At 43.6% G+C, this 12,943-nt stretch overlaps 1 protein-coding gene across 2 annotated transcripts in view; it reads left to right on the top strand.

The window, feature by feature from the left end:
- SLIT3 (slit guidance ligand 3) overlaps window positions 1-12,943 on the top strand; it is a 601,195-nt gene that overhangs the window by 552,765 nt on the left and 35,487 nt on the right. For both annotated transcript variants that reach the window (XM_087759961.1, XM_087759962.1), the window contains 2 exons: window positions 7,220-7,313; window positions 12,703-12,840. In XM_087759961.1, coding sequence (XP_087616087.1) covers window positions 7,220-7,313; window positions 12,703-12,840 — 232 coding nt within the window. The remainder of the gene's footprint in view (window positions 1-7,219; window positions 7,314-12,702; window positions 12,841-12,943) is intronic.

Here is a 12,943-nt window from a genome sequence, read left to right on the forward strand (position 1 = left end):
GAAGAGCTGGAAGTTTTTAGCTTTGTTCAAGAGCCTAAGCCCGTTTCCAGCCCTGTTTTATTAAGAGAGAACCACATGTCACTGCTATCAGATTGGACTCTCGTATCTCATTGTACTGGGACTGAAGAAGGAAATAGCACAGTAACTGGCGGTGCTGCAGCCTGCCTTTAGTCTCGGCATGGGTGTCCTGTCATGTGGGAGCCCTCGGCTCCAGGATTTCCTCTGGTCATGTCCCCATTTGTAAAATGTAGTGTGTCATGTTTGGGGAACCAGATATACTGGAGAATTTCTCTTGGTTCATCAGGACCACAGTGTATCTCTAAGAAAATGGAATCTCAGCTACTACTCCCTTAAAGGATGGGTGGAGTGAATATCATCCTCAAGTGGGATTCATGACTCATTAAATCCAATCTGTGAAGAAACACATCAGAGGATTAGAAGTTCACCCCGAGCCCATTACTTACCTGCTTACTGGCAGATGGTGCATGCTGCATAGTTAATAAAGCTGGGAGGAGCAGAGTCCGCCTATGGACAGTCAGTGTATTCAGCACTCCGACACCACAGTGGTGGCCGTGTTGGAACTGCCAGTAGGAAATAAGTAAATCTTTCTGCATAGAAAGTATTCTTCAGAGACCTCAATTGGTTCAAAGGCTGTATTGGGTTTACATGGCAAGGTTTTGGTAGCAGGGGAGGCGGGGGGTTGTAAGGCGGCTTCTGTGAGAAGAGATCAGGAGCTGCTCCCCTGTCAGACCTGCTGCTGCCTAAAGCTGAGCCCATCAGCAACGCTGATGAAAAAATGTGAGAGAAGCAACTATGCAAACGCCAAGGTCCGTGAAGAAGGGGGAAGAGGTACTCCAGGTGCTGGAGCAGAAATTTCCTTGCAGCCCATGGAGAAGACCACAGTGAAGCATGTTGTCGCCCTGTAGCCCATGAAGGACCACGTCGGAGCAGATATCCACACTGCAGCCCGTGGAGGACCCCATGCCGGAGCAGGGGGATATGCCCTGAAAGAAGCTGCAGCCCACGGAGAGCCCACACAAGGAGCAGGCTCCTGGCAGGAGCTGCAGCCCATGTAGGAGCAGGTTTTCTGACAGGAACTGTGTCCCTTCAGTCGTTCCTGAAGAACTGTATCCCTTCAGTCTGTTCCTGAAGAACTGTATCCCGTGGAAAGGACCCATACTGGAGCAGTTCTTGAAGAACTGCAGCCTGTGGGAAGGACCCACACTGGAGAAGTTCATGAAGGACTGTATCCCATGGGAGGGAGCCCATGCTGGAGCAGGGGAACAGTGCGAGGAGGAAGGAGTGGCAGAGACAAAGCGTTATGAACGGACCACAACCCCCATTCCCTATCCCCCATTCAGACAGGCGTGAGTCTACAGTGTGTCCACTGTCCTGTCCGCCAGCCCCAAAAGGACGTCTCAGAAAATGTATGGCATCTCAGATGTGACTGGACACACTAGATTGTGTGAATAACTGAATTGATCCCTAATAGATTCCAGAGAAATCACGTAATTGGAAAACATCCATATGAAGTAATACAGCTCACAAAAATGTGGGGGGTCCAGCAAAATTAGGATCTATTCCAGACGCAGTGGTTCTGAGGGATAGTGCTATATGCAGGTCACTACCTTGTAAGAGCACTGGAAATTGTCTGGTTTGGTTAATGTTTTACGTACTGTGGTGTTGTGGCATTTGTGATGCTGAATATGGTTTTTTTGTACTTTGGCAGTGCATAGAACTAGAACATATTCCTTGTTCAAGATTCAGAAATAATGAAAGGATCATTATTTCTTTACCCAGCTCTTGTTTAATCAGTTATCCCTTTTTTTAACCTCAAGATTAGAGATTAATTGCTCCTTAATTCTGAAAACCAAGCCACTTTGGGAATCTCAATGTGGAGTCTAACTTCAGGTTCCCACTTAATAGGCCAAAACCTGATACGTGAAAACTCAGATATGAGTTTCTAAAGCATTAACACAGAATGAAAAGCATAAAGTAACTTTTAGTTCTTTGCCTACTAAGCATTGTGGGCAGTGTTTGTCAAGCAAGATCCAACTTCATCAATAATCCAGCCGGCGAATTCTGCTACAGTGCATTTCAGGTAATTTCTTTTATGTTTTGGTATCTAACATGGCAGCCGAGTGCATTTGCTGCTGAAGGATTTTCACAGAGTTTCTCTTTTCTTCATTGCAAGTTGAAACAGTTTGAAAGTAAGAAATTCCTTTTTTTATTTTCTAAGATGAGCCTCAAATCTTTTTCATCAAGCATCAACAACATTCCTAACTGAATTAGCTTCTTGGAGGAACATCCTATGTCTGTCCCACCCAACCATTTTTAGGTTCTGTGTTCTGAAATTTCCAATTGGCACTGACTTCTTTTTAATAACTGAAAAGAGAGAAGGGGAAAACAAAATACAAAAAACCCATTTCTTCTGATACGAGTTATTAGATACAAAATGAGTAATCTCTTATGAGAAAAACAGTGCAGTATTTTTTATTAGCAGTAAGGAGAAGAGTTCCATTCTGACTTACCTGGCAAAGTTCAGAAAATTGCAACATACTATTTAACCACTCAAATCTGTATCTCCTCCCTGCGCAGCCTGTAAAAGTTTGCTCTGTGGATAAAGGCCAGGCTTTCTTCATCCTTTCTTCACTGTAAGCACTTTCCTTTTCTCAAGTAATATTGTGAAATTCTTGACAGCATTTTTGCTTTTAATCTTCTAGGCCCTACAAAAGCTGCTCTCACATTAAGCATGAGAATATCTTCTATATTGCTTTATCAGTTATTTCATGAATACTCTGAATGAGAGAACAAAGTATCACCCCACTGACATATGAAACAGAAGAAAAATCATCTAACTCATTGGTTGCAAACTGGTGGTCTAGATGGTCTTTTCAGAACTGCAGTTTTACTTACAGATAAGTAAAATGCTATTACTGCATCCAGTCTCTCTCTCACTGATTAAGGAGAATTAGTGTAACTTGGATTCTGGTTTTAAAAGTCTAACGTGGCATGAAATATATCGCTCTCATGATAGCACGGAACGGAAAAAAAGAAAGATGATTATTAAACTGTGTGTAAAAGTCATCTTTATTGCTCTGTTGTTGTTTTGGCTTCGTTCCGAGACGTGTGGAAGGCTACAGAAAAGCCCAAGCGTGTTTCTTGGCTGATCTTCATAAGCAGCAAGCCCTGTGAAAAGTGAATGTGGAAAGCCCCGTGAAATTCATGATTTTGCTGAAAAATTAAGAGCAGGAAAATGTTGCATGAGACAAAGAAATATTTTGCTGTGTTTTTTTGAAAAGCCACAAGCAATGCTGGTGAAGGGGACAAGGGAAGTAGTTTCAAAGGGGCAAAACACCTTCTGTGTTGTTTTGGGATTCATTGTTCTCTCCTTTTTTTTTTTTCTTAAACGCATGAGACAATGACAGTGGAAGATCCACCTGTTAGTGTTCCACCTGTCAGTACAACTTGGTTCTAATCTGGAAGCTGCATATTTTGTGGCCGATCAGACTGCTTCCTTCATCTGTCTAACGCATGCTTCTCCTAAGCAAGCACTAATTACCAGCACGTTACCACCAGCCTTAAGGAGTTTGAAATGCAGTGCCCATATGGCTGAGGATGGGCCTGTCTTTATAAAGGTGCCCTCTTCGTACCACACCTCAGTTCTACAGACCACAGAACATTATTGACCCAATACCTCCAGCTACTATGAAAAATAAAACCTGATGGCAAAAGTCATTTTCCTCTTGTAAATCTGACATAGTCTTAATCTGTTCTTCACTGGAGTGCATTGCACGTTGATCTATTCTCTTTGGCTTTAAGGAAAGAGAGTTAGCGTGCCTTGATGAAACAAAAAACATTATTTGGGATAAAAAAATGTGCTTAACTGATTAGAAAAGAAATACAGTTGTCGTTTTCTTGTCTTGGATACAAGTACTTTCAAAACCCTTGTGTACCCAAGTTGGAGCTCTGATTTGAGAATACATAGGAGAGGGGAAAATGGGGAGGCTGGATTATTTTCTACATTTGGGAAAGCATTACACTGAAGTTTTCTGTTGTTTTAGCATGATCAAATGTCTTCCACAAAGAGAATCAGTGCTGCTAGAAGTTGGCCTAAGATTAATGTCCAGTTTGTCTTTAGGTTCACATAGCTATCCAATGAGAAATTTGGACTAGACCTTTAATTGCTGCACAGAGGAGCAGCCCTGTGTCACTCCAAAAAAAAGAGGATCAGATTTTTCCTCTGATCCTGACATTAAAGCAACCAATGAATACTGCACTCTCAGGTCTGAGGGCAGATTTTTTGGCCCAGATATTTTCTGAGTGAATAAAATATGAGAAAGTCTTTGTGTAGCTGGTGCCTTGGGTTTTGCTTTTCAGAAAGCGTTTTATTTCCCTGGCATGCTTTCTGCAACATCTAGTGAACATTGGTGGAGCCTGAAAAAATGTTTCAAGAAGAATTTTCTTCCTGAGATGAGGCTGCTCTAGTTGCAAGGCATTCCCAAGTGAGCTCCCTAATGAGTGATAGATGGGAAAAATAACAGGAAGGATCCTTACATGTTCCAAGTTTTGCATGAAAAATGATAAATTTTTTTGGATGCTATGTTTGGTACCTCGCCTAGAATTCTCCTACATTTTGATAGCGGTGCCTTCAGAATGACACAGTGAGTCATAATATTTGACATTTGGGGAGATTTTTACTGGATCTCTAAGCACTTGTCAGGACTGTTGAGAAGAATACTTTAAGAAGAATTATGATTTCCTTTGAGAGTTTATGAAACTGTTCTTATTTTTTTAAAGCCTGTTTCCTTTTCTTCAAAACAACAAAAAAGAAGAAAGAGAAACTTCAAAAGTATGTATTGACCATTTTTAGTGAAAGGATAGTTGAAGGCATCTATCTGTGCTGTATTCAGTTATTAAATGGTCTTCCAAAAATATTTCCAGCTTTAGATCATCGAGTTCTTTTAATGTGACCAGCCAGTTACTTTTTTTTCATGTTTATTTTCACGTAAGATTCATAGCACACAAGGGACATGAGGAATACCAAGACGACAAACTGGCAGTTGTCCAGGCATCGTAGCAAGTTCTGACCTGCTCATGTTGATGTCTGCCCAAAGGCTGAGGGAGTTGCTTTGCTTGTTAGGATTTGGGAGGGTTGGTGGGCTGTGGATTTGGGGATTGCTTAGTAAGCAGACCTATCTCCAGTTCTGCCACCTCAAAAATGTGTTAGTAGCTGTCCCCAATGGCATCTGTGTTCATATTTGTAAGACTTGAACGTCCCTAGTTGCTTTTGAGGAGTAACAGAGTACAATGGCAAACCTCAAGCCCAGTGAATGATGTGTTTCCCTGGTTCCCATGGATTTGCAGCATTCAGTTTCATCGGCATGTCCCCCTTCCTGAGCTGGATACATTCATTACCTTTGCCCAAGATTTGTCCAGGGCTGTAAAAAGACTTGGTAGTATTTAATAGTGGCGGCTTCCTGGCATTCCTTGGCTCCAGATGGAATTGGTTGTCTTATAACTGATGCTATGAACAATAAACTGTCCACTGCAGATTGCCATGCCAGATTTCTCTGGTGTTGCCCAACTCAGCCCACTAAAAGTCATAAGGGTATGTATGGCACAGGAATACAGGGTTTATGCTGGTAGTACGCTCTCTCGTGCCGCCAGGGCTTGTATTCTTGCTCCGCTTTCTCGCTTATGCTTGACAACTCTCAAAAGCAGATATATTAGATGTTCCATGTTTGAAACAAACAAAAAAATGAGTAATTTTTGCAAATACGTATTATACTTCCATTCTAATATGAAGAGTCAAATAAAGAGCTATGTAGTTTGTACTGTAGGGAGGCTGGAGATGTGGGAGAAATCACCTGAAGGGGTGAGCTGGGGGGGTTAACAACTTAAACCGTACCTGTCACCACCAGCGTCATCCTCAAAATTGTGCTCTCAGTCATCCCTGCCAGATCACAAGACTGATAAAAGGAGGACGGTTCTGATTTGCATTTTTCTGAATTTTGATCTTTGTAGTTTGCTTGGCTTGTGTTTTCAAGTTTTTCTCTGTAGCCACTAGAGTTAGAAAGGTAAGGATTTTTGAAAATTGAGTTTCTCCCAAGATAGGTGGAGCTGCAGCTTCATGAAAATACTGCTAAAACATCGCCAGCCCACCAGCGCCTCCCACGTTATCCTTTTTCCCACGCTATCCACATGGCTTGTTGCTCATGTGGTGGTATGTATCGTGTATAGGCACACAAAATATGCATAACCTTGAAACCCTGCAGATGTGGTCTTCTGACAGAGCTGCTTGGGGGACTTTGGGACTGTAGCTTTTGGGGGTTTCCATGTTGAGAGTACCTGACCTTTGCTTTTCCTGCAAGGCTTTGGGAGGCGTGGGGTAGCTTTCTGTTGGTTTCTTGGGAAGGCAGATTTCTGTGGTCTTTGGCTGGATCTCAAATCCTGGGGTACTGAAGTGTGACCTAATAATTTAGGACTCGGAGAAGGGTGGTATTTCAATAAACTATCTGGTTTTGAACATTCTAGAACTATTAATTATTAAAATTTATACAAATCCAGGGAGGTGCATGGCATGTAACACACCATACCTATAAACAGCTGAGCTGAGCTTACATGTGATGGGTTTTTTTCTGAAAAGACATCATCTCCTGTGAGCACAATAGAGCTAGTACTTTTCTTATAAATAGTGAATGTTTTATAATTGCATGCAGTCCTAAAGCTGGTTCCTATTATTGAGAGTCACAGAGGTTTTGGGGGGAGGGTTTGTGGGTTGTTGTTCTTTTCCAGAACGATGTCCTATCAGCTTCTTTGGCAGAGTATTAACTAGGCTAAATTATGTTGCAGTGTGAAAATGTTACGGTCTAATGAGCAACTTCACTTTTGTGTCACTTTCTTGCTTTGACATAGGAGGTTCTGGGTCAGGAACTGCCCATTTGATCCTTAGTCTGTCTCCAAGTGGAGTTTATATGTCAGTACTTTTTACACCAGCCTTTCAAATTCATGTGATAGAAACAGTACAGTCACTATAGGTCAAAGGAGCCCAATTTAATGAAGTCTCACGTGCCCTCACAAGCAATATTGTTGCCTCCTGCTGAACTACTGCGCTGTCTCCACTTAGGGAGGTTCGCCATCCCTGAACATCCTGGCTGAAGCTCCTTCAGGATTGTCCAAGTTGTGTTACAGCTTCTTTGCTTTTCTTTTGCCTCAGGTGAACTGTGTGATGAGGTGATTAACCACTGTGTTCCTGATCTAAATCCGTGCCAGCATGAGTCCAAATGTCTTCCCCTTGACAAAGGAACCAGGTAAGCATGTGTGTATATTGGTCTCCACACACTGGGCAGATCCATCCATTGGCTTGACGAGGGTTGAACTGGCAATGAGTTTGGGGTAAAAATCACCAAAATTAATGCAAATAGTGCGAGACTATATATACTTCAGACCATGTCACGTTTTAATTTTAATGCAACCATACATAATTTTCTAGCTTTCTGTGGTTTACTTGAAAATAATGGATGTACCCTCAGAGCAAAGAAATTATTCTGGAATAGAGCATGGCAAAAAGAGTATTTCTGGAACAGTTACTGCAAAGTATCTTGCGCTTGCCTCAGAAACTAAGGACGGTTTCCGTATGTGTTCCTTAGGGGATCCATCAATTCAAGCAGCATAACAGGAGCCTTAACAGATGTAACTCAGCTCTCCTCAGCCCGTGCTGGCTCAGTGTTTAAAATCCAGGCCCCATTCTAACTACTGAGAAGGGAAAGATAAACTTACGGCCAGAGCATAAAGCTGCAGGTCAGGGATTTTCTGTTGTATTCCCACTTTAGCTGTTGTCTTCTGGGATGGCTGGCAGTCTTGGGGTGCATTGGCAAGGGCCAGCCTTGACTGCAGTGGGGCTCCTCTCCCACACCTCCTCACCTGGACAGCAGCAGAAAACCCCTGAGCTGGATGGCTCTCACTCGCACGGCCTTCTGTTGGCTACAGAGGCGAGCCTCGCTCGGCTCATGTTAGATTTTGTGAAGTCTCCTGTGTTTGCATTTGCGTATTGGGAATGGCACTGACTGTTTCACAGGGGCAAAGCAAAGCCTCCTGTTTTAAATGGCAGTAAAACATCTGGAGATTTGAGGGTTGGGGTGTTTTGAGAGGTGCGTAGTAGCAGCGTTCATTACTTGTCTGAACAGGGAATTTCAGAGCAATTTAGCAAATAGAGACAGTCAATTGAGAAGTCAGGCTCTATGGAAAGCTTGTCAAGAAAAGATCTTTGAATCAAAGATGTAAGAAAGGAGGACAAATTCGAAAGAGTTCAGTGCAGTACGTGAGCTGCATTCTGCACTTTACTAAGGCTGTTTTCACGGCTGCGATGCAGTCCTGGGGGCTCACCGATTCCCTCCTGGGAGGCAGGGCTGGGCTTTTGTCGAGGGATGCCCTCACCCAGCACACCCAGCATGTCGCAGGGGAGAGACGGTAGCACTCTTTGGTCTTCCTGGTAACTTGCAGTTGGTGTCAGATTGTGTCCTGTAAAGCAACTGGCACGTCAGAATAGTGTAAACTAACACACAGAACATTTCAGGATAGTTCAAAGGAAGCGAAGAAAAATTTTAGAGATGCTGGCTATCTAGAGAGTAGCTGAATCTGTGCTAGACAGTCAGTGTGTACAACTCAAGCCTTTCTTTTGGGTGAAAAACCTCCAGACAGAAATGTTTCCAACTCTTGAGGAAGATGAAACTGTTAAATGATTAGGACAGTTCCTGAAATGATGCACAGGGACTGGATAAGGAGCTGTGTACTGGTACATAAGTAGTCCCTGATGTTCTTTCCAGCTTTCCTTCCTAGTTGATCCATCATTCAGCTAATCCAGTAGCTACATCATGTTATGAAGCAAAGGCTTGTAACTCAAATGACCTTATGTTGTTAGATGTATGAAGGGATGGAGACGGCTGTGGTCCTGAAAGGTTTTACCCTTGCTGGAAGCATTTTCATACCTGCCACCGAAATAATTTGAGTAAATAAGATACTTTTGCTTGCTTGCTTGCTGGAAAAGTGTTCTTCACAGTGGGGCCATTAACCCTTGAGGGGAACCTAAATAACTACTTGTTAAGTATTTTCTACTACTGTTTGTTGCATTACTCTTCCCACTATTCATAGAATGCTACGCAGAAATCCAGAATTTCTTTACCTTTTCTGTCCTGTTTTGCTTTCTAGCAGGCCAGACTTGAGAGGTGAGAGAGCCTGCCCAGCCTTGAATGTAGATTCGTCCAAGTATTGCTTTTTCTTTCATGTTTTAGTTGCACCAAACCATTCAGAAATGGGCTGAGAGCCCTCGGCAGCTTTTGCAGTGATGCGTGGTTGCTGCTGGGTCTCACTGAAAGCAACAACCTCCAGTCCTGTGCTGCTGCTGATCCCTGGAGCAGTCTGATCCCCTGCCCTGTGATGTGCCACGCATTTAGCACGTAATGGTGCAGTGTCATGCCGCGTGCAGGATGAGTCAAGCTCGTGCACCAGTCCTCTGCTCTGCTAACAGAGGCGGGGAATAGTAATGGCAGGATTCAGGCTTGTTCCTGAGCTGACCATCCGCTTGTCAGGTTTGTGCCCTGGGCACGTGAGTAGGACACACCAGTGAAGAATACCATAGCAGCAAGGATGCCAGTCAGTCTGTCTGTCCTGCCTTCAGCTCTAGTCGGTCTGCAACTCTGCAGAGAGAGGAAAAGATGACAAAGACAGGAAAAAAAATAGGAAGCCAAGTTATTTATTGATATGGGGAGGGAAATTCCATTCTGGCCCTGCAATAGAAGCCGTGATTCATGGCTTTAATACAATAGACATTGAGTGCATGCAGATGCAAATCCCGTCAGATAGGCCAACATTTTAAACACCACTAGACATGTTTTTAGGCTCTCTCTGATACTGGGAATGTTGCCATCACTACAACGCTGTAGCAGAAACAGGATTTCAACTGTACTGGTGTCAGATGGTCACTGGGAAATGAGATAACTAATCTAATCACGTAAATTACTCTCTTACCAGGATTTTAATATGAAAGTTTCTTTGCCTCCTCCTTTACTTCATCATACTTCTACTGATACTCAGTCACTTGCTGGCACTGTGTGGGATAGGGATGGAGCTAATGTGGCATCATTCCCTGGGGGGGGGAGACCTTGGGTTTCTAGGAGGAGGCTGGGTGAGGCACTCACGTGGCTGAGCTCCTCACCTGCTGCATTTTTTGGTAGCTTCAGCCTAGATGTGGCACACTAAGAGCTCAGAGATGACTGACCCAAAAGGAATTCCATGCTTCTAAAGGGAAAGACAAGCTTGGAAGCAAACTCAGCTATTTCAGTGTGTGCTTGGCTGCACAGAGCTCTCTGCTTTCTAAGCTAAAATTGCAGGTGGCTTTCCTCATTTCCAGCCTCCACATCTTTATTGTGCTGTTACTGTAGAAGAAGAGTAGCTTTCTGTATGCCAGAGAGCAAAACAAAAATCAACAAAAAAATACCATTTAACACAATGAAATGACTTCTAAAAAAATAACTTCAGGAAAGGAGCATGTTTTTCCATTCACTGTATTGATGTTGGAGCATGGTATAAATATACTTTATTATTCTAAAGCTTGGAATTATTACCTGACAGTTTAAAATGCTGATTTAATGCAGCCCTGCAGAGAAAAGTGGTGGTTCTGTCATTACTGAGATAGCCAATACACATCATAAAATTGATGCATGGCAGCCCTGAATAAGGAACTGCACATCATTCGTTATTACATCACTTTATATTAGGACTGCAGGGATCAATAAAAGGCAACAGGATTAAATGCTGCCAATTCCCCCCACAAAGTCTTTTGATTGACATTATTTGCTTGCAGGTGTGACTAAAATGTTGCCAAAAAATGTTGCCCGCTTCTTATGGTTTGGGGAAGGAACACTTTTTGCTCTGTTTTGTCATCTCCGTTATGTTAATCACAGTATTCCCTGAGCCACCAAGGTGTAAAAAAGCAATTCAGGCATGCAGAGCTGGAACGTCAACCGTCCTGTGGCTGCGGAGGGTTGTGATGGGGCCCTCCCTGTAGGGAGGATGGAGAAAGAAAGTATGTGCATCTACGTAACGTTATCCATCCTACAGCCTGCAGGTTAATAGGCTTTGCCCTATTTCCTCCTTTTTTAGCCAGTCACAAGCCATGTTTTGAAATGGAGACTGAAGGTCACATTCTTCTCAGTGCTTCAGATAGATGGTTGCTGAAGTCCTGATGCTGTGGCAGCCGTTCGCTGGTCATTGGCAAACACAGGACCCACTGTTGCACTCTGGCTAGATTCCCCCAACTCGCTGCCTTGCACTGGTGAGCTGGGGAGAGGCCAGGATCCAAAATACACTGTCACTTGGAACCAAATTCAGCACAATCCTGCCTGGAAACTGGAAATTTCTTTCCTCGTCAGCCCCCATGCGTCCAGTTCCTCTGAAGAGGTTTTCTACAAGAAGCCTTGTCCTGCACTTACCCCACCAGGCTGCTGGCAGGGAGGAGGAGGAGGCCAGCAGAATAGGTTGCTGGAGCAGTAGTTTCTTGTCTGATGCCGCCTCCCTTGGCTTTGTGGTGTCTCTCCTCTTCCAGCTCTTGGTGGCAAGCATGCTGGGTCCAAACAAGGGGCTCCAGCAAGAGCAGAGACTTCTTTTCTATTACTGAAGTGTAGCTCTCCTCTTGTTTTGGTTTAAGTGATATGCCTTTTGTTTTCCAGATGTGCAGTAACATCCAGCTGGGAGGAGTAAAACGTGTTTTATGGACTAAAGCGCGTTCATGACTAAATGTTGTCTACACTATAGATTCCAAAAGAGGCTATTTAGCAATCCCAAAAGATCTGTTCCAAGTCAGAGACTTTGGGATGCATTTTCTATTGTCAGGTTATAAACTTCTGCAAGGCTTATAATAGAAATGCTGATGCAGCCTTCGTACAACACACTTGAGAATTGTATAAAATAAAATAAAATAAAAAGCCTGTCTGCAGGCTTGGGTGCAGGTTTGGGTGCATCCCATTGTGTTGCTCCTACGAATGGTGTTACCCCATAGCAGCAGGTACATGCTTCGCCTGAGCGTCACCACGGGAAAGGACAGGCTTCAAAGACAACTTTCTGTAGTTGCAGCAACATTTCCTAGGCCTTGCAAATGGACGACAAGCAGGTGGTGGTCTCAAAACTGATGAACCTTTTCTTTAAATTTGCTGAGTTTTACAGCTTGCTTGCAGATTGCTTCCACTTGGAAGGTGGAACCTTACTGTGCTCTGTGTAGCTGCACAGGGCCAACCTCAGACACTCGGCAGCATGCAGACATTGGCAGAATCGTAGTCTGAGACATCAGAGCAACTGCCCTTGCAGAATATTGCCCTTTGAGTCTGTAAGGTTAGAGAAGATATTGTCATCTTTAGCCTAATTGGGAGACCGCTGTATGATCACCCTTCTCCACGGACTTGGGTGAGGAAAAGCAGTAGTATGGTATTGCTTTGCTCGGCTTGAATTTAAGCAGATTGCAGAACCTCAGCTGCAGACAGACAGGAGGGACTTGAGCATTTCTGATGGCAGGAATTGTGCTTGATGTTTCCAGGAATAATTGCTAACACCTTTCCAGCTCAAATCAGATTGGTGCTAGGCTGCCTGTGTGTGCTATTGTCATGAATGTTGAAACAAGCTATTAAAAGTGATCTTCTTGTATTTCAGATGTGAGTGCTTGCCGGGTTACAGTGGAAAACACTGTGAAATAGATGATGATGACTGCGTGGGCCATAAGTGTCGCCATGGAGCTGTCTGCGTAGATGCAGTCAATGGCTACACCTGCGTCTGTCCTCAGGGTTTCAGGTACGTGAGAGTCAGCTCCTCCCCCGGACTGTCTTCTGTACATAGTGTTGGGGCACTTTCTTTAATTGCTTTCATCCTCAGAGCTAAGCAGCCTCTAGATATG

This window comes from Nipponia nippon, unplaced genomic scaffold (genome assembly GCF_047370975.1).
Source record: "Nipponia nippon isolate SJK-2023a ecotype South Korea unplaced genomic scaffold, ASM4737097v1 scaffold_21, whole genome shotgun sequence".
Taxonomy (NCBI): domain Eukaryota; kingdom Metazoa; phylum Chordata; class Aves; order Pelecaniformes; family Threskiornithidae; genus Nipponia; species Nipponia nippon.